The 21,491-nt window shown below is 41.9% G+C and overlaps 1 protein-coding gene and 1 long non-coding RNA gene across 3 annotated transcripts in view; one reads left to right on the top strand and one right to left on the bottom strand.

Annotated features, from left to right (window-relative positions):
• Positions 1–1,271: 1,271 nt before the first annotated feature.
• pdgfd (platelet derived growth factor d) overlaps positions 1,272–21,491 on the bottom strand; it is a 30,873-nt gene continuing 10,653 nt past the window's right edge. Inside the window, exons 2-7 of one of the 2 annotated variants that reach the window (XM_057050698.1) lie at positions 18,327–18,537; positions 17,451–17,628; positions 7,893–7,928; positions 7,175–7,385; positions 3,646–3,863; positions 1,272–2,780 (exon numbers count right to left, since the gene is read on the bottom strand). In XM_057050698.1, coding sequence (XP_056906678.1) covers positions 2,646–2,780; positions 3,646–3,863; positions 7,175–7,385; positions 7,893–7,928; positions 17,451–17,628; positions 18,327–18,537 — 989 coding nt within the window. In that variant the 3' untranslated portion in view covers positions 1,272–2,645. The remainder of the gene's footprint in view (positions 2,781–3,645; positions 3,864–7,174; positions 7,386–7,892; positions 7,929–17,450; positions 17,629–18,326; positions 18,538–21,491) is intronic. The other variant, XM_057050699.1, reaches the window with a different exon arrangement.
• On the top strand, positions 3,749–20,315 carry LOC130535574 (uncharacterized). The gene is made up of 2 exons (XR_008953167.1): positions 3,749–3,887; positions 20,090–20,315. It is a non-coding gene; the product is annotated as an uncharacterized LOC130535574 (long non-coding RNA).

The following is a 21,491-nucleotide window of genomic DNA, read 5'->3' as shown; positions in this document are numbered from 1 at the left end:
TGTTCCTGTGTATGTGCCGTAGGATGAGTCTCTGTGTCAGTTGATCCATCAAATTAGGAGTTAAAGCTGCCTGCTGCCAACCAACAAACAGGTGGATTCAATAAATAAAATCTGCCAGAAATGTAAAAAAGAAGGGAGCTCATTCCTGTCTGCTCAGTGGGGATCTAAGCGTTCTCTCTCTCTCTCTAGCCCCCCATGTGTCTACATGATGTGGCTGCAAAGTTTTCAATAGATACGAGATGCAGCTACAAGAGGCGATACGGAGATATTTGAATCTGAGATCAAGAAATTTTCCTCTCATCACAAACTGTGGAAAAGGTTTTGTCAGCTAACAGTGATAATAATCACAATGATTGGCTTAGAAAGAACTGACAAATATATTATGTTACACTTCTCAGTAGTTTTTTAATACTGCTGCTTCTGCAGCTACTACTAATACTAGTAGTGGTGTTACTAGTATTAGTAGAGGCACTAGAGTTACTAGTACTACTGATATTAATACGATTAACATATGCTTTCTTAATTTTAGAGTCTACCCACTTTTGCCAGTTATTTGGCCCTACCAGAACTCTGCATTGTGTTCTCAACTACACCGTAAAACAAGCGCTTCAGCGTAAACTCACTGATAGTGATAAAGGTCTGCTGCAGTGACAGAGCTGGTAAGCAAACAGATGCATCACTCCAACTAAGATTGAGCCATTTCAGCAATATTTTCTGAACTTTCCTGTTACATTAGTCTTCTGTTACCATGGTGACAGCAGTCTACTTATTGTTGAATAACATCTATTTCACCACTATTACAGTTTCAGCTGTCAAAAGGAAAGTACTTACTTTTTTAGTAAATCTCCATTTACTGAACTGAACTATTTATGACAGGATGTTAAGCTGGACCATACCTTCAGAATAAGAAATACCACCAACAGTGGGGTGTTCAGAAACCCAGAAAATACACACACACACGCACACACATGCACACACACACACACACACACACACACACACACACACACACACACACACACAACACACACCACTAGTGGTGGTTTTTCCACTGTGAGGACTGAGTCTGTTCTGGGAAGCTTGTGTGGTACCATGTCCTAGACTCTGATAGCTGCTACCTGCTGACGTTCCTCATGATTTATATCTCCTGATGTGGTTGCTGCTGGCACCTTTATGCATTCACAGCCTCACCACACAGAGTCTGTTTAATATTAACCTATGTGTTAATGACATCATATCTCCTGTTGGGAGGACATTTGGTTCTAACACATCTGTTTTAGTTCATTCAAGTTTTAAATCACCTTCTGGTTTATTAGCTTCGACTGAATTGAAACAACTGAGCTGTGCTGATGTTCTCAACCACAGAGGACTGACACTATGTCTGACACTATGTGTGCCTCAGTTACCTCAGTCTGGGCTCTCCTTTTAGTGCTGTATGATCTATTTTCTATAGAGAATGTAAAGTGAAAAGGAGAAAAATGGAAAAAACACACAATGATCTGGATAATAAAGGAGATGCACATATATGCAGTATATATGAAGAGATAAAGATACAGTTTTAATTGTCTTTCTTAAATAAGCAAAGATGAGGCGTTAGCAGAGACAGTAGTCTTCCCTGTCAGAACATATGGAAATGCTTTGGTACTGAAGCTACAACACTGCTGGGGTCAGCATCAGGGGCCAATGTTCAAAGTCTATAAAAATGACTAATTGTCTGATTCTTCATTTCAGAAACAAATGAATTTCCAGAAATGACATTTCCAAGTACAGAAAATCAATACAATGCAAGAGTGAGATGTAACAGGATGTAACAGCTTTGCTTCTGAGCGTAGTGCAAACACAACATCAATATAACCGTCTCTCATTTTTGTAAAAGATCAAATCACAAATGTGGAATATCGTGTATATGACTTTTTAATGCAAGTTTATCAGCTGAGAACCCCCTACATCCGTCTTCCTGACTGCTTCTCTTGTCATTCAAGATCACAATGGTTTTTCCATGTTAGCAGCATTCCCATAACATTCCAAAGTACAGAATTCCACTCTGATGGAATGTAAAGACTGTAAAGCTGCACAGATGCAGACAGTTGTGTTTTTAGAGCTAATGATGCAGAACAGAAGATGTGTGCATTGGGATGATGAACAGAAGAGTGATAAAGGAATGAAAACAACATGTGGGTGTGCATGTGTGTGTGGATGAATGTGTTTTTATCATTTATATCTGCAGCATTTTACTGATAATAATAAGATAATAGCAATTTTAGCCTCATAAATAAAAAGCTCAACAACTGCCAATCTGTCAGTTTTCACAGGTGATCATAAATTGAAACACATTCACAATAAATATGACTTTATGAAGCAACATGAATCTGTCATTCATCAAACTCTTTTAATGTAAGTGTGCCTGGGTTGTGTTTCTCTTTGGGTGTCGTTCAACCAGTGTTATATTCCAGAAGTGAATCTGTCACATCATTGCAGGAAAATATTTGGATATACTCTGGGGACATACTCTGCCAAATGAAACAAAATACATGATGTTATGTAGAACCTGAGCTGCTGTGTGTCAGCGCAGGAATGGTTTCTGCAGAAGGTTTAGGAGACAGAGTCTATTCAAACAGTTCCACACATGCAACAGCATGGCAGCTTCAGCGGGGGGGCTGGGAGGCACACTCACATTCACACCTGTCGTGATGTGTGAGGAAGATCTCAGCTATGACCCAGCGCACGGGCGTCCTCTGATGACGCTGATACAGGTTGGTCTCTGGGGTATATTTCAGCACCTAAAGTGGAGGACAGGGAGGACAGGGACAATAGGTACGACAGGGAGGACAGATGTAACAGGGAGGACAAGTACGACAGTTACAACAGGGAGGACAGGAAGAAAACACCATGAAGATTAATCATTACAGGTGCTTAGAGATTAAAGAGTGCTGCTGGAGTCTGGATATGGTGGCCTGGTTCCACACAAGGGGTGTGTTCCAACTACACACTTCTCACCCTCCTTAGAACGGTCCAGGCCCAGGTAGGTGAAAGAAGAGTCAGACTGAATAACAGTTCAGACAATGCAAACACAGGTTGTGAAATGGGTTTCCTCTATAGGGTGGCTAGGCTCAGGCTTTGGGAGCGCCTTCACCTTGATAGGAGCCAGGTGAGGTACTTCAGGCATGTGATTCAGATGCCTCCAGAAATCCTGGGAAGGTGTTTTGGACATGTCCATTGGGAGGAGACACACTAGAGAGGTCGTCTGTCAGCTAGCCTAGGAAAGCCCTGGGATTCCCCCAGTGAAACTGGTGGGAATGGCTGAGGCTGCTGTCCCCAACCCTGACCTGACCATAAGCAGCTGGAAGAGCGTCAACTACATTTTACATCCCATAATTCCTTTATTGTATATATTTCACCTTTTAAAAATGAACTAAAGACAAATACAAGTAAATAAATGATCAAAACCTTTAATAATCATCCCTGAAAAATTTGAGCCTGTTGCTTTTAGTCAGAACAAGTTCTTGGTGGTTTGCCATATCCTATAACATAATGAATACTTTCAATACTTGTATTAATGAATCAATATTTTTGTCAAGGATTGCGTCATGCCATTGTGGATAACATGCTCTTCCTGGCACTTACAGACCTCACATTCAGACCTACTTCATGTAGTTTGAGTGTTGTCTTGGCAGCCCGACAGTTGCAACCATTGTTCCAGTTGTCAGTCCCACAGCCACAGTTGCCACCACATCGTTGAACAAGCAAACAGCGGGGAAAGAATATGGCGTTAGTGGTCCTTAGCTCTTCACGCAGGTTTACGGAGTAGTTACGAGGAGTGCAGCTGTACTGCTTGACATCACCATAGTGACGGTTAAGATCAACTGGAACAAGAGGGAGAGAAACAGGTATGAGATATAAACCATAATGTTCTTCCCCAAGGTGAAATGTAATTTTTGAATTGTTCCTTATAAAGGACATTTACCTTTTCCTTGGATTTCATATATAGTCAGATGCATCTTATCTCCATTAAAACTGTCCTTTTTGTTATAGGGAAACTAGGAGTGCGTTATTTCAATTTATCATGTACTAAGATTATGTTCTTTTTGAAGGGCATATGGCTCTTTAAGTTGGCTGCAGAAGGAAAACTTTGGATGAGGCTAAATCTGACTCGATAGACCTGGATTGGCCTGATTGATCACAGTATACTGTATAGCACTTTCATCCGATTTGTTTTGTCATGAGGAGCATTTCATTACATTTCAAGGAAAAAACTTTCACTATGTGAACATCTGCTCTTCAAAAGAAGGAAGATCGCCTCTAAAAGAAAAAAGGCAAGTCTAAGAAGATCAAATAGAAGAAAAAGAGAATTGTCTTGTTGAGATTGATATGTGATTGTAAAGCTTTGTTGATAATACAGAGATTATGCACAAAGTTCATTTCATTCATATCTATTAGTCTATCCAAGACAAAGCTGCCCACTGTGTTTGAGAACAGAGAAAACAGTGGAATTAATGCAATCCTGACATTAGTGATAATCAAAACACTCAAATAAAGATATCTGCAGTGACTGGACATGTTAGGGTTTTTCTTCAAGATGTTTCACCTCCTCTACAGAAGGCTCCTTCAGTTCTAACCTTGCTGAAGGCAGAGCTTGAAAATATAGCCCTTGTGTAACTTTAACATGCTAATGATCTGGGCGGAGTGTCGTTGGCAGGGTCTTTGGTAGGGCTACTCACCTAGTTTCAGTTTGGGTGCTTCTCTATTGTCTGGCTGGGTCACATAGTGCTGAATCACCAGTTCTCATGAAATGGTGTGAACTTTTGGATTGTTGAAGGAAAGAGTGGAGGACTGCATTGTATGTGGGTGATAGGAAGTGCTTTAGCCCACCACCACTGTCTAAGGATGGTTTTTCCAACTTAATATGGATCGCTTCCTTGACAAATCTCTCAAACCTGCAATCTTCTCTGGCCAGTAGCTGAACTTGACTGTCCTTAAATCCTCAAAGACATCTTGCCTTCTGGAGAGAAGGCAAAATGACTTAAAGAAAAATCCTAACAAGTCCAGTCGACGCAGAAATCTTACTTGGGTTAGTATGACCTGGATGATTGAGACACAGACATCATTGACAAATGCAGTTCAATTTAGAATTGGGTTTAGGCATGGTTAGGGTTGGGGGTAGTTGTCATGGTTAGGGTTAGGGTTGGGGGACTCGTTGTCATGGTTAGGGTTAGTGTTGGGGGGCTAGTTGTCATTGTTAGGGTGAGGAGCCAGGTAATGCACATCTGTGAAAGTCTTCACAAAGATAGTGTACAAGGATGTGTGTGTTTATGTGCCTTAATGAAAAGCAACCTAAACTGCTGACGAGGGCACATTTCTGCTCCACTGCACAAGTTGAATTTGTGATTAGAGCTATATAGAGCATATAATAGCTGCAGCAGGTAACTCCCAGTATAAATAGCTTTCCTTGCCAAGCCATTCACACACATATGCTGATAAATAGAGATTGATTTGCTGTCAGGCAGGAATATTTATGAAGGAACAGGAGGGCCCTCAGGTGAGAGACAAAGTGCATCAGAGCCATAGATACAGGTGCCCAAGAAAGGATCGATAGGTCTCTTACACACACATGCACGCATGCATGCACACTAAGGTGTGTTTATATTAAGCATTTTCATTGCTAACTTTGTTATCTACTCTTAAAAATAAGCATTCCATGTTTGAGGGTTATTGGGATCTAACTTCAGCTAACAAAATAATCCTTAGCTGGTCACACAAGGTCATCAGCTCTTATTGTTACTACTACCAGCTCTCACTGTTTTGAGTGAGATGTTTCACATCTGCATTTGATCGTAGGGAGGTCAGCTTTAGCATTGCTGTCATGTCAGTCTTTATCCACTACATCAAACAAGATGTTTTATATGTCAGACAGACAAAATGAACCCCTTGCTGGGTGATTCTGCCCTGGTCAGCACAAGCTTGTGCACTCCCCCCTCCTACTATCATTACTATCACCTCATAACAACTGTACCATCTGCAGTGAAACGATGTGAATGCAGCAGTGTTGTGAGAGGATATGAGCATTATTAAGCTCATGGATCGGGGGTACCAAAGGGTACAGTTCTCTCTCCCTTCCTCTTCACTCTCTACACATCTGACTTCAGCTACAACTCAGACAGCTGCCACCTCCAGAAGTTCTCCGATGATACAGCCATCGTAGGACGTGTGTCTGAGGTCCTTTGGAGTGTGCAGGACACTGCTTAGGACTTTTTATGACTGTGGTGGAATCAGTGATCTTTTACGCTGTGGTCTGCTGGAGCTGTGGAAGCTCAGAAAGGGACAGGAAGAGACTCAACAAACTGGTCAGAAGGGCTGGCTCACTCCTGGACTGCTCTCTGGACTCCATTGAGGAGGTGGGTGAGAGGAGGATGTTAGCCACGTTGACATCAATTATGGACACCCCCTCTCACCCCTGCACGAGATTGTGGGGGCCTTAAGCAGCTCCTTCATCAGCAGACTGTTACACCCACGGTGTAAAAAGGAACGGTACTGCGGGTCATTCTTCCCAACTGCTGCCAGATTGCACAACATTCATAACTCTTAATGTATAATATTCTTAATAGTATAATATTCCCTTCTGTATATAATTTCCCCTCTGTATATAATTTATAATGTACATAGTAAGGTACCGTACATAACATAATAGTTTTTCTTTTAGTGTTGTACACCACTGGCTACTTTTGTAACATGCAAATTTCTCTGATGTGGGATCAATAAAGTTTTACCTTAGGTTTATCTTAGGTTCGCCTGACAAAAGTTTGTACATATAGTGAAGGGTAGAATGTGTGACTGAAGAACATTGACCAAGTGGGAGAGGTTGCTCTCTGCTGCTATAGGTCACTTTACCGTAATTTGTAATCATTTGTTTTGGAAAATGACACCATTAAAATGTGGTTTTGTGATATTAGTCCTACTAAAATCCCACCTTGCAGCTTTTTACACAGCTGATGTCATCATTTTGTAGAAGTTTTGGTCTAAAACATTTTAAGTATCTGCGTCCATGTAGCAATTGTCATGTATTGATCACTTACAGGTAAAAACCTGCTGGACCAACGCATCCTCATCACTAATATTATTTTATCTTGATGACTCTACTGCATAGTTGAGGAGCACATATGCTTTGTAAAAGCTCTACCTTTGGTATATCTTCCTGCCAGATGATAGGCCATGGATCTATAATGTAAGTGCTTTTGAGTGTAGATGCTGTCCAGGTCATGCTTCCAGGTATTTGGGTTTAGGTATCTGAAGAGCTGCTCCACACTTTCAAAAGCAGCAATGGTACGATCCAACTCCTCCAGCGACAACGGAACCTCTGTGTCTGGAAAGTACATCTGTCCACCATCATCCTGGAGGGACAATATTATTGTTTATGAAGTGAGACCAGACAGGAATCACCGATAGTCAAGGCACTCTGCCAAAAGTGGCTTTAATCCCTTAATAGTTGATTATGTTGATATACGTAAACATAAAAAATGGTATTCACATGTATGTCAGAGGTACACAAGTCAAAGTGCAGACGGTCTATAACTCTGAGGGGTTATGTTGTTTTATTAATGTATCAAAAAGAAAATAATTCATAATTTTGATCTTTAACCAACAGCAAACATTTCACATTAACAGCAATAACAAGTCGTCCTCACGAGTCTCTCAATGATCAATATTTGAACAGGATTTAGTGTGAGATTTGAATAATTTCTCTCTGGTCCATAACAAGATCGTTATGGTACCTTAGCTACGCGCATTCATAAAACTCATTCATAGCACTCTCTGATACTACGTATTATTATCACAATTCGTGCTGTTGTTTTTAACACACGAGTGCGTGTTTGTGAGTGTGTGTGCACAGGACTTACCTCCATGGCCAAGGGGGACTGCAAAGGGTCATCATACTACAAGAATGGGGCAATAATTATCAATCATCAGTAGTTAATCATCTTATTTTTGTAACTTATTGTTAAGTTATTGAAGTACCCACAGACAACAAAAATGCACATTCTACCCCTTTTCGAAGGGGTTTCCTCTTCCTACACACATTTTCCTGACTTGTGGTACACATGACACATCATTATTTAAAGGATTTTCATTAACTAACCTGGCATGTGGTTTTCAGCTGTCTGCTGTAATACAGATTAACAACCAAACCTTCCTGTAAACCAGAGTATTTACAGATTATATGGTACATTACCAAATTACCAGAGACATCAGTGTTGGCCTGACATGAGTGTGGTCAGCAGGTCTGTGGGGTCTGTTATCACTCCAAGACTGTATGCAGGCCCCCAGAGACAAGCTTGTAGTTTTGTTTTTTTAAATTAGTTTATAATTTCAACAAAAGTGAAAATAGATCAGAGGGACACTTAGTTTTGGTTTACTGCTCAAGCAAAGCTATAGTTTACTAGTAAAATTAATTATAGCTGAAGAGTAAAGGGTGTATAGTGTTCCTGACATACCACGCAGGTAGTGAACCAGACAAATTCAACATAACCAACTGAGTTAAAAAAAAAAAAAGATACACAGGAAAATGAAACAGTCAAAGTGTAGGGGGGTTCCTACTCAAATTTGCCTCTTTGTGGGTTCTTTTCATTGAGATTTTCTTGGTGGTGGAATTTGTTTCTTTGTTTCTTCAACATCCAACATCCAGTCTTCAACATCCAGTATTTAGGTACCAGCTTCCACTGCATGGCACTGGCCTCTAGTTGTGACACTAATGTTTAAAGAAAAAAACCCAAATAGCTTGGTGCTACTTTCTTCAGACTCTTTAAGGATCATAATTAATCAGTTCTGTGAACAAACAGTTCCAGTAAGCTATCAGATTCAAAAAACGGAGAAAAAAAACCCAGATTTTTTTAAATAGTCATTTTTGCCTAGAAAAAGAAAAGCCAAAGACAACTGGGGAAAAGATGGAGTTAAAAGCACTAACTACTGGTGTAAACTACTGACACCAAATATTGACTGTTTTCCGGTGGTATTTGCAGTTAGGTTTTGACACCAATTCTTATTTACAGTATCAATCCAGTAGTCGGTCTAGGTCCATTACAGTCTAGGTCCAGTTGTGGCCTAGGTCCAGTAGTGGTCTAGATCTCTTAGCGGTCTAGGTCCCATGGCGGTCTAGGTCCAGTAGCAGTCTAGGTCCCATAGCGGTCTAGTTCCTACTCCTCCTACCCATCTTAACTATCATATTCCTCCTGTTACTGGTCGAGGAGGGGGAGTGGCAGCAATCTATCACTCCAAGTTATTAATTAATCCTAGACCAAAATATGGCTCCAGTTCATTTGAAAGCCTGACTCTTGGCATCACCCATCTGAACTGGATGACAGAAAAGCCACTTCTGTTTGTAGTTGTATATCGGCCCCCTGCTGGGCCACATTCAGAGTTCCTGTCTGAGTTCTCTGATTTCTTATCTGACTTGGTCCTTAAAACGGACAAAGTCATTATCATTGGAGACTTTAATATCCATGTAGACGTTGTAAATGGCAGCTTTAGAAATGGCTTCATCTCATTACTTGAGTCAGTTGGTTTCCTCCAGCAGATAAACCAACGAACTCATAACTTTAACCACACCCTAGATCTAGTTCTGATTTATGGTGTTGAGGCAGAACATGTGTCAGTGTTCCCTCAGAACCCACTCCTGTCAGACCATTCTTTGATCACTTTCACATTTATGATTAAGGATTCTTCTATGCTCAGAGCACAGTCTTACTATAGCAGATGTCTTTCAGATAATGCTGTAGCTAAATTTAAGGAAGTGATCCCTGTGCTAATCCCAGGACCACTGTGTGTTACCCCAGGGATTAATAATTATAATCTTAGCCCTGCAGAGGTTGACTCTATTGCTGAAGGTGCAGCAACCTCACTGAGAATCACGCTTGATTCTGTTGCCCCCCTGAAAAAGAAAATAGTAAATCAGAGGAGGTGTGCCCCCTGGTATAATTCACATATCAGGACCCTCAAGCAGAAAGTGCGAAGACTGGAAAGGAAGTGGCATTCTTGTAAAATAGACAGCTATCATCTAGCCTGGAAAGACTGTCTATTAGTTTACAAAAAGGCCCTCTGTAAGGCTAGAACAGCTTATTTTTCTTCTTTAATTGAGGAAAATAAGAGCAACCCCAGGTTTCTTTTCAGCACTGTGGCCAAATTAACCAAGAGTCATAGTGTTTTAGATCCACGTATCCCTTCTTCCCTTAGTGGTGAAGACTTAATGAGCTTCTTCACTGATAAAGTTCTAGCTGTCAGAGAGAAAGCTAACCGGGCCATCCCTACAACTGGACCATCACCAGATGTGCTGACTGTGGGAACATACAGGTTCTCCAACAAGCCCTTAAACTCCTTCACCCCTATATATTTTTCTGAGACATCTTCGCTAATTCAGAAATCCAAGACCACCACGTGTCTTTTAGATCCCATCCCAACACACCTGTTGAAGGATGTTTTACCATTGATAGGCAGTTCTATCCTGGACCAGATCAATGGTTCTTTAGTGTCAGGTTATGTACCCCGGTCCTACAAGGTGGCAGTGATTAAGCCGTTGCTTAAAAAACCATCACTGGATCCTGATGTCTTAGCAAATTATAGGCCAATATCCAACCTTCCTTTTATCTCTAAAGTTCTAGAGAAGGTGGTGGTGACTCAGTTACTGGAGCACCTGCAGAGAAACAGCCTGTTTGAGATGTTTCAGTCAGGCTTTAGAGCTCACCACAGCACAGAAACAGCAGTTCGTAAAAGTCACTAATGATCTTCTCATAGCTTCCGATCATGGACTGGTCTCTATGTTGGTTCTGCTGGACCTCAGTGCTGCTTTTGATACAGTTGATCACAGCATCCTGTTACATAGACTGGAACATGTGATTGGGATTAAAGGGACAGCACTAGACTGGCTTAGATCATATTTATCTGATAGATACCAGTTTGCTTATGTCCATGGTGTTCCCTCCTCATACAGTAGGGTTAGCCATGGAGTTCCTCAAGGTTCTGTACTCGGACCAATCCTCTTCACATTGTACATGCTTCCCTTAGGGAACATTATTCGGCAGCATGGGATACATTTTCATTGTTATGCTGATGACACTCAGCTCTATTTATCCATGAAACCCGAGGAGACAGAGAAGTTAGTGAAGCTCCAGACCTGTCTTAAAGACATAAAGTCCTGGATGTCTTCAAATTTCCTCCTCTTTAACCCAGGAAATACGGAGGTCATGGTGTTTGGTCCTGAACCTCTCAGGGATAGATTAGATCACATGATCACTCTAGATGGTATCTCATTAACATCTAGTCTCTCTGTGAGGAATCTAGGAGTAACTTTTGATCAAAATCTCTCCTTCAACTCACACATTAAATTAGTCTCCATCGCTACTTTTAAGATCAGACTTAAAACCTACCTCTTTGAAAAAGCTTATTGTTGTTAATTCTGTAGTTCCAGTTACTATCATAGATAGACAAATTATCATACTTAGGGGGTCGTCTAATCATTAGGTCACATCTTAGCTGTGCTGCTATAGGCCAAGGCTGCCGGGGTCCGGAAACATGATCACCTGACAGGCCTCTGTCACCCCACTGGGTCATGGTTTCCTCTCCTCTCCTTTCCTCCTCCTCATCAAGCAGACTAGTTATGATGATTCCTGTGTAGTTTTTCTGCTTCTCCCCCCCTCCCCTCTCTATTTATTTACAGGTATCGCCGCCTTCGGAGCTGCATGATGACCTCCGGCCCCGCTGACCTATTGTATAGTGTATTTTTGTGTGTGTTTCTGTGCTCTGTGCCTCTCCTCTCCTCTCCTCTCCTCTCCTCTCCTCTCCTCTCCCCCTCCTTCTCCTCCCCTCTCCTCTCTCTTTACCCAGCCGGCCATCAGCAGGAGCCCCTACATGAGCCTGGTCCTGCTCAAGGTTTCTTCCTGTTAAAGGGGAGTTTTTCCTTGCCACTGTTGCTTGTCTGGGGTTAGGCCCTGGGATTCTGGAAGCGCCTTGAAACAATTTTGATTGTATAAGACGCTATATACATAAAGATTGATTTGATTTGATTTGATTTGATTCCAGTAGCAGTCGAAGTCCAGTTGTGGCCTTGGCCCAGTAGCATTAGAGGTTCCATAGTGGTCAAGGTCCAGTAGCAGTCTAAGACCAGTTGTGGCCTAGCAGTCAAGCAGAAGGAAGACCGGGGCTATGGTCTTTTTTAATATGGAGGTTAAAAAAGGCCATATTATACCACTGCCAAATGGTCCAGCTGACAACTGTATGGAGGATGGTGAAGACAACAAGAGCAGTTCCCCGCAGATTTTCTTTCCGCACGACCACCTATTTTTACTTACAGCCACAGGAAATTCAGCTAGTAAATCAAATAGAGTCTTGTAAGAGAGTAGCCTTTGCTTGTGCTTTTAATCTGTTGGATATCAACCATATAAAGCCAAAATATGTCTGGTTTGGCATTTCAGATAAAGCTAAATTTTCTCTATACTCAGATAGTTTAATGACATTGGTGGAAGCACCCTTACTGCCTGATTTTATTTGAGGATCTTTCTCTTAAGCTAATACATTTCTTTCTTTTCTCTCACTAGTTATTTTAGAATTTTATGTCTAGCTAATTCATGTAGTGTAGCCCAAGTTTAGCTTTGTCTATTGTAAAAAAAAATCTTTTTCAGTGTTTTGTCCTTACTTTCATGTTTTTCCCTCCCTCCCTCTGTCCGTCCACCTGTATCTAAAAGCTGAGGTCTTCTGATCACAGTGCCTGCACTTCCATGTGTTTGCTTAGACTTCAGGATATCGAGACAGTTAATTAATTTGTTAATTAAATTAGATTGATGGCCTGTGCAAACTGCCTAGCAGATATTACTTCATATTGTATATACTCTGTGATAGTGGTGTTAATCAATAATTTGATTCCAGGCAGCTTTAAGGCATACCATGCTGGGCTTTTAAAAAAATGTTTTATTTGACTTATTAAGGTATCGTGGTGGAGGGGTTTGCATGTCCCAATGATCCTAGGAGCTCTGTTGTCTGGGGCTTTATCCCTGGTAAGGACACCCATGGCAAACAGGTCCTAGGTTAGGGATCAGACAAAGCGTAGCCCAGGACCCCCAATGATGAAAAAAATTATTGGTCCCAAGTTTCCCTTGCCCGGATGCGGGTCACCGGGGCCCCCTCCTGGAGCCAGGCCTGGGGGCGGGGCACATTGGTGAACGCCTGGTAGCCAGACCTCTGCCCATGGAGTCCGGCTGGGCGCAGTCCGAAGAGGCAACATGGGACCCCCTTCCCGTGGGCTCACCACCTGCAGGAGGGGCCAATGGTGTCGGGTGCAATGTGTGTTGGGTGGCGGATAGAGGCAGGGACCTTGGCGGTCTGATCCCTGGCTGCAGAAACTAGCTCTAGGGATGTGGAATGTCACCTCTCTGATGGGAAAGGACCCTGAGCTGGTGCGCGAGGTTGACAAGTTCCGACTAGATATAGTCGGCCTCCCCTCGACGGATAGCAAGGGCTCTGGAACCAGTCTTCTCGACAGGGGTTGGACTCTCTACCACTTTGGACATGCCAATGGTGAGAGGCGACGGGATGGGGTGGCAATCCTTGTTGCTCCCCGGCTCAGTGCCTGTATATTGGAGTTTACCCCGGTGAATGAGAGGGTAGCCTCCCTTCACTTCGGGTGGGGGGACGGATCGTGACTGTTGTTTGTGCCTATGGCCCAAACAGCAGTTCAGTGTATCCACCCTTTTTGAAGTCCTTAGAGGGAGTGCTCCTTCTGGGGGTTCCCTCGTCCTCCTGGGTGACTTCAATGCACGTTGGCAGCGACAGTGTGACCTGGAGAGGTGTGATTGGGAAGAATGGCCTCCCTAATCTGAACCCGAGTGGTGTTCTGTTGTTGGACTTCTGTGCTCATCTCAGATTGTCCATAACGAACACCTCGTTCAGGCATAAAGGCATCCACATGTGCACGTGGCACCAGTATGCCTTAGGCTACGGATCGATGATCGACTTTGTGGTCGTGTCATTGGATTTGCGGCCGCATGTTCTGGACACCCGAGTGAAGAGAGGGTCAGAGCTGTCAACTGATCATCACCTGGTGGTGAGTTGGCTCCGATGGTGGGGAAGGATGCCGGACAGTCCCTGGTAAGGTTTTCAGGGCATGTTCCTCGGGGAAGGAGCCCCCCGGGAAGACCCAGGACAGGTTGGAGAGACTATGTCTCTTGACTGGTCTGGGAATGCCTGGGGATCTCCCTGGACGAGCTGGAAGAAGTAGCTGGGGAGAGGGAAGTCTGGGCCTCTCTGCTTAGGCTGCTGACCCCGCAACCCGACCCCGGATAAGCGGTGGAGGATGGATGGATGGATGGATGAATGGACTATTAATTTGACTTTCCACCTGCCTTTTACTAAAAACATTACATTTGTTACTAATTCCACATTTCTCTTTGCATTTTCTTATTTGTTGAATTTGTAGAGCATTTTCACAACAGCACTTGTCAATTACACACTTGTAACATTCTGATTTAGATCAAAGAGGCATTTAATTCCAGTGACAGCCTAAAATGGTTTACACATTAATATAATTAAAGTACATGCAGCAGTTAGCAGTCAGTCTGTGTGACAGAAGAGCAACCACAACCAAACCTTCATGCATTTTTACTTGTCTTGTGTTTTTAAAAGTGAGATTTTTGCTCACTATATCAATGATAAAGTTATATATAGTTTCAAAAAATAGTTAAACCTTAAATAATGTGGAACAAATGAGTCATTACAATATGTGCCAATCTGCCATGTTGGTTGTAATTAATGCAATTTTACATTAATTCACTATAATAACCAGAGGTCTTTCACTTCCAGAAAATAAGAATGGCATCCTCTCTTCTGCCACGGAGGTTCCCGATATGTTAGGGTTAGGGTTAACCCTAACCAGTATGTGACCAGAGATTAACTGAAATTGTTATTTAAGATCATTAATGGGTACTAGTGTTACTTATCCTACTTAACCTATCAGTTGTTGCCATCTTTAGTTAGTCTCAGTGGGTTTATTGTTTTGTCCTTCTTCAACTGATTCCTCCAATTTGCTGCTGCTAATGCACAGCCTCGGCCCCATGTTGCTATTATAAATATGCACAAATATAAAATACAGGAATCAGCTCGCTTGACTTTTGAGTGAGTTTAAAACTGCACATTCAACTTTTGACCCAAATAGAACGTTAAAAACTGCCACTGTGTCACTACGTGATTATAGGACATAAGGGTTAGGGGTTAGGGTCAGGTTAGGGGTTAAGGTTAGGAGTTAGGGTCAGGTTAGGGGTTAAGGTTAGGAGTTAGGGTCAGGTTAGGGGTTAGGGGTAGGGTCAGGTTAGGGGTTAGGATCAGGGTTAGCAGTTAGGGTCAGGTTAGTGGTTAGGTTTATGAGTAGTACTATCAACCAATTTGATTTAAATTCTTTTCCAGGTGTTTTTATTTCAATGTTTCTGCTCTTAGATTTCTTTTATTTTTTACAAGTGCCATACTTTTACAAGTGCCTCACACTTGTTCTGCCTTTCAGGTTTGGCCATTTTAGTCATTAGTTGACAAACCTCACAGACACGTGTTCTTTTCCTAAAATACCATGTCAATTTCTCTTTCTCTCTACTTCCCACCCTGTCTTCAATCCCCCTGTCTTATCTGTCCAGCAGGTTAAAATATACAAATCAAACTAGGCCACACACCTGCATTTGCCCACATCCAACCGATCTCACTTTCTCTGTATGTCACACCTGAGAGATTGGTGCTGAACAGTGATGCTATTTCTTGTGTAGTTTTTCTCCGCCCTCCCCCCCCTCCCTCACCGTATTCATCTACAGGTATCGCCGCCTTCAGAGCTGCATGCTGACCTCTGACCTTGCTGACCTACTCAACTTGACTCTACCGGCAGCTTACTTTACTTAATATAATGTATTTCTGTATGTATTCTCTATGATCCATGCCTATTCTCTCCTCTCCTCTCCTCTCCCTGTCCTCCCCCTTCTCCTCTCCCTGTCCTCCCCCCTTCTCCTCTCTCTCTCTACCCAGCCGGCCATCAGCAGGAGGGTCCCCCTACATTAGCCTGGTCTTGCTCAAGGTTTCTTCCTGTTAAAGGGGAGTTTTTCCTTCCCACTGTTGCTTGTCTGGGGTTAGGCCCTGGGATTCTGGAAAGTGCCTTGAAACAATTTTGATTGTAAAAGACGCTATATAAATAAAGATTGATTTGATTTGATTTGAGAAGCAACAGAGGAGGTTAATGTCAGGGAAGGGGTGAGGGGTTGGGTCTGCAGATGCTATATAAATAAAGATTGATTGATTGAACAGGTGAATAGTGTACTACACCTCCAGTCTGGAGGAAGTGGGTAGCTGAAAGGAATTATGCTAAATTCTTTAAGTCTTCATTTCTTTCTCGGCATTTATCATTTTATAATTACAGTACTCAGCAACTGTTAGGAAAAAATCAAAGGAGTTGGGTATTTACACAGCTTTGAAATTTGCATTTGTTCAGTTGTGCTTCCCTCATGATAACAGTTAACAAACCATGGCCCTTGGAGACTAATTAAAGTCGGATATCTTGGCGAACATTAACTAAGTGATCAAATCTTTCATTATTTTACACGGTGGTCCCTTTCCTATTTCACAATTGTGATGTGTTTTTGCTGTGGGAATTCCTGAGGGCAGGAACTTACTGGGAAATGTTTCACTTATGTGGCCTCCTTGATGGTTGTGTCTCCAGTGTGGGGTAGGATCCAAATTAGCCTGAAGTAAATATTTGATAAAATGCAACATGGCTGTTAAGACTAGCATAGCAAAACATCAGAGCCGCATCCAATGTGGGCGTATGTATGAAAATGGTCAAGTTCTGATTTGAAAAAAATCTGGAGCATTGCGACTATAAAGCTGAAATAAAAGGGGCCTAGTGTAGAGTCAAACTGTCTCCATCTAGTCTGGGCTGAGTTACTAAGTTGATAACAGGGTGGTCTACTATTTTTTAAAATACTCAGGAGGAGTCCAGTTGCATTTTCTCAAGCCCATAATTTAGTGTTTTCAGAAGAGTTGTAATAATGACAAAAATGTCTATGAAAAGTAAAAGGACATCTGTATAATCTGCCTCATCAGTACTGTCCTTGCTTCCATTTGTTTCAAAAGTTGTAATGAATGGAGGAGTACAAGATTAAAATCTTAAAGGAGAACTCATTCCTAACTATTCTTTCTTTTTAATCCTTTATTACACAGGGGTCTCCACAATATACCTCTATTGTCAATATAATTTTGTTTTGTCACAATTGCAAAAGAAGTTCTTGCATCGTTGGTTAAACTTTGGCCTCATTCTAAGTCAAAGAACACTTCCCTCTCCTCGCTCTCTGAAAGGGGTTGGAGATTGTTCAGGCCTTTCGGTGCTGTGCTTCAAAACTTGACGCCCCCTAAAAAGAGTAAATATCATCATAAAGTGTGTGGCTCACCAGCATTGAGAAGTAGATTTTGAATCCTGGCTTTTCAACAAAGTAATCATCTGAATTGAAGGTGACTCTGAGCATGTTGGCTTTGGAGTTGAGACTAGGTGGTGCTTTCTGGCCACACCAACGACCCCAAATTATAGTGCTGGTTTCTGATAGGTCCTCCACTTCAACAAAATCATACCTAGAGCAAGACAGACACAGAGGTAGGTAAATTGTGAATTAGGACTTAGGACTGCTGAATACAACAATTGTCTTCTATTGTAAATCTTCACTGCCAGATTATTTCAACTATTTATAGGCTGGTAGTCACTGGGTTATGATCTGGCAACTGCAGCCCATTTAACTCAGGACTCACAGAAAAACAAAAGCCAAGCTGACGAGTCTGATTTATAGATGTGTACACAGATGCAGCTTGCATCCACCCATAGTGGAGAAATGGCCATCAAGAGGGCCAAGTGAGAGGAATGGTTCCTATAAAGTTCCTGTCCCCAGTATTTCCCACAAAGTCCCACAGAGGACATGCATCTATTGTCCCAGCTCTGAGTGCATCACCAGGTCCTCAGCTGGAGCCTGAGTCTGCTTCTCTTATGAACTTGCTAATTTCCCTGGTGGACACCCCCTAAAGGGATCAATAACAATGTCCTCCCTCGTTTCTGTTCAAAATACATCACCCCCTAGTGGTTCAAGGGCTAGAGCCCCATGCCACAAATATCCTATCGTATTGAAACCCTGGAGAGATTCCATTTGGGGCAACTGAGGTCCATGTTCCAGTCATTCATAGGCCCTTTCAAGTTTACCATGCTCTGTAAAAATACCCCTGCGGTAGATCAACCCATAATATCTATTCTTCAGCCACATCTCAGAGTACCTTTACTTTACCTGCACACTCCATTGTCAGCTTCTTCCAAGCCAAACTGCCCATCAAACTCCAGGTGTATGCGTGTACCAGGTGGTGACAGTAGTTTCCAAGACAGCAGCAGATTGCGAGGGTATGCATTGGGATAGCGGGGGCTATGGATGACTCCACCTGCTGCTGTTACTGTGATGTTATCCTCTTTCTGGTACATGTCTGTGATGAGGCGATTTCTCTCTGTTAGTGGTTGCAACTAATCAATTAGTTAGTCCACTTTACATAAACATAGGCAACACAGCTTTTACAATCAGAAAAACTATGAATCCAACAATATGATCTGAGTGCATTCACATCAGATAAATCATAGACATACAGACATACATACATATGAAAATGTTCCATTTCCATGTCATTCTCTCAAACTGACCCTTCAGTCTCACAAAGGCTCAGTCAGCAGGATGTATTTAGAGGTTGTTTTTTCCCCCCGTGTTTCTTTTCTTGTCAGAAATCAAATACGTCCCTTTAATTTGATTATCAGATTATTTTCTGGTAACAGAGAATTAATATTTCAGTAAGAATGGAAGCCATTTCATCAACCTTGCTTTCACACTGAAAAAGTCTGATAAGGAAAGCCTCTGTTGAGCAAATCAGTTCAAATAAGAATATTTAAAAACACTATTATAGGAAACACAATGTGTTTTATATTATCTTCATACCAGTTAATGTTAAATAATTGTTATTGCACCCTACTTTATTCTTAAACCAGCTATTCTTTAGATGATAATGGCAGTATTTCTAAGTTGCTCAGAATGGATGGACTTGAATTCCACAGCAGACCACAGAGTCTTTATCAAAAACTAAAGCAGAACAGTGATCTGTGGTTTCATGATTACATGCCAGCAAATTGTGGACACCGAACCTGGAACTGAAGCTTACCCAAATCTTTAGTGGCGGTGTATGTATGTATGTATGTATGTATGTATGTATGTATGTATGTATGTATGTATGTATGTATGTATGTATGTATGTATGTATGTGTGTGTGTATGTATGTGTGTGTAGAGAGAGGTTTAGTCAAAGCAGCTGGCTTTTATTAAAATATTATAATGTATAACTGTTTTAATAAAGCAGATGCTGGAGTGAAGAGGTGAGCTAGGTTAAAGAAGAATAGTTCACAAAGGTTACTTAGAATGGAAGCTCACCTATATGTGCAGGTGAGGAGGATCAGCGCTCTTTATATTAACAATAGTTTGGACGGACTGTCTAATTCAGTTTTTCTTCACCGTTGAATCTTTTGAAAAAAAACAGGATTAGATCCTGTTTTTTTTTTCATGAGTTTAAATTTTTGAGCATTTTGCATTTATTTAATGAGCACAAGGGTGTTTAAAGCGCAGCTGAGTTATTAATTTTGAAGCATTGACAAATATTATGGTACAAGCAGTATTTAGAGTAATAATACACTTTGGAATGTTGAAAATTGGAAGCTCTCTTTACATCACCAGACTGTGTCTTGTTTTTCTGTCTGGTGAGTTTGCCAATTAGATAAAGAGATTTTCTTGGACAGAAGGTGTCACACTCTGCTCCAGCCCATGGACTCAGTACTTTTCCACTTCCCTGCTCACGCCACACCCTCTGATCACCACACCCACTCTCAGTCACTGATCACACACCTGCTCTCACTCATCAATCAGCTCACCTACCAGTATATATTCTCCAGCCTCACACTCACTCAGTGCCAGATTGTTCACTGCAATGCAAGACTTTCCAGCATTTACCTGCCTGTCTTCCAGGTATCGACCCTGCCTGTGTATGACCTGCCTGTTCTGCCTGACCCCCCAGTAAAATCCCTCTGTCGTCTGTTTTGACCACGAGCTCAGCCAGTCTCCCTCTGGACTGTTTGCCTGATTCTGCCTGCCTCCCGGTTACTGAACTTTTGCCTGCCTCGACCAAGTCCACTGCCCCACCCGTGAACTGTTTTTGTGTGCCAGATTGCAGTTAATAAACCTATTAACTCATCATCAGTTCATTGCCTGTTTTGTACTGCACTTGGGTCCATACCATACCCGTCACAGAAGGTTTAAGAATCCAGTCAGCATATTCATATCATTTATGAAACTTGTGTACCTTTTTTAAATATTAACTATTAATTTCATCTGCAGATTTGTATTTTTACATTCCATTTGACAGTTGTGTCTGTCAATCTGTCTCAGGTAACCCTATTGAGACTTGGATCAAGTCAGACTTGTCCAATGTACAGTGGAATCCTGACTAATGTGCATTTCATGTCTCTCTAGCACTTCAGGATGGAAGTGAGGCAAAATTATGTGTGTTAAGGTTTAGAATCAAATTCATTCATCTGGTCTAACCACCCTGAACATATTCAAAATGGTTAGAAGAGCATATCAGAAGTCACCAAAGAGTCAACAGTTTTCTAACAGGTCCTCATAAATGACAGTGTCCTTCAAACATTCCTGGATTTGTCTATATCCAAGGCCCATAAACTGCAGCTCTGCAGCCCTTTACATTGGTGAGTGTATATGGGACAACTCTTTCCTAAATGTTGCAGAAAACCAGATGACACAAGTGGCAACATTGGAAAGACACAAGTAAATAAGTGTGTGCAAGTGTGTTCTTGCTACATGAGAAGCAAAATCTTAATCCCTAAGTGAGGGAATTTTTGGGAGGTGAAGACATTTTGACAACTTCAAAGGACTGTTTAAGGGGTAAGACATGGTTTTTAGCTTGAGACTTAGGGTTAGTTTCTATAGGGTTGTTAGGAGCTAGGGAATGCCTTAGGTCTATGACAGTACTCACAAAGATGAACAATTTACAAGGTACAAGGATGTGTGTGTGTGTATGTGCGCTTACTGGCGCTGTGGGCATGACTAAAAAAAGGATACTTTTTAAAACAGATTTGTCATGAGCGTGGCAAAAATTGAGCTAGTACAGGCTTATTACAGTGCGCGCACACACAGACGCACACATGCACAAGCATATGCACATATCTTGAAGGTGAACACTGCATCTGGTGGGGGATGTCAGCGTTGGTCAGCATCTGCTTCTGACCTGCATTTCTCTCTCCCCCTCTCTCTTTATCTCTCCCTCTCTTCTCATCCCTCCATCCTGCAGCATCTTCTCTACCGGTTTTTTATTCTCTTTTGAACTACAGCACACCCAGCCATTTGTCTCTGA

The sequence above is a fragment of the Takifugu flavidus genome, chromosome 12, assembly GCF_003711565.1.
Source record: "Takifugu flavidus isolate HTHZ2018 chromosome 12, ASM371156v2, whole genome shotgun sequence".
NCBI lineage: Eukaryota > Metazoa > Chordata > Actinopteri > Tetraodontiformes > Tetraodontidae > Takifugu > Takifugu flavidus.
Note: the sequence above shows the minus strand (reverse complement) of the source record. Positions and strands in the feature narration are given on the sequence as shown.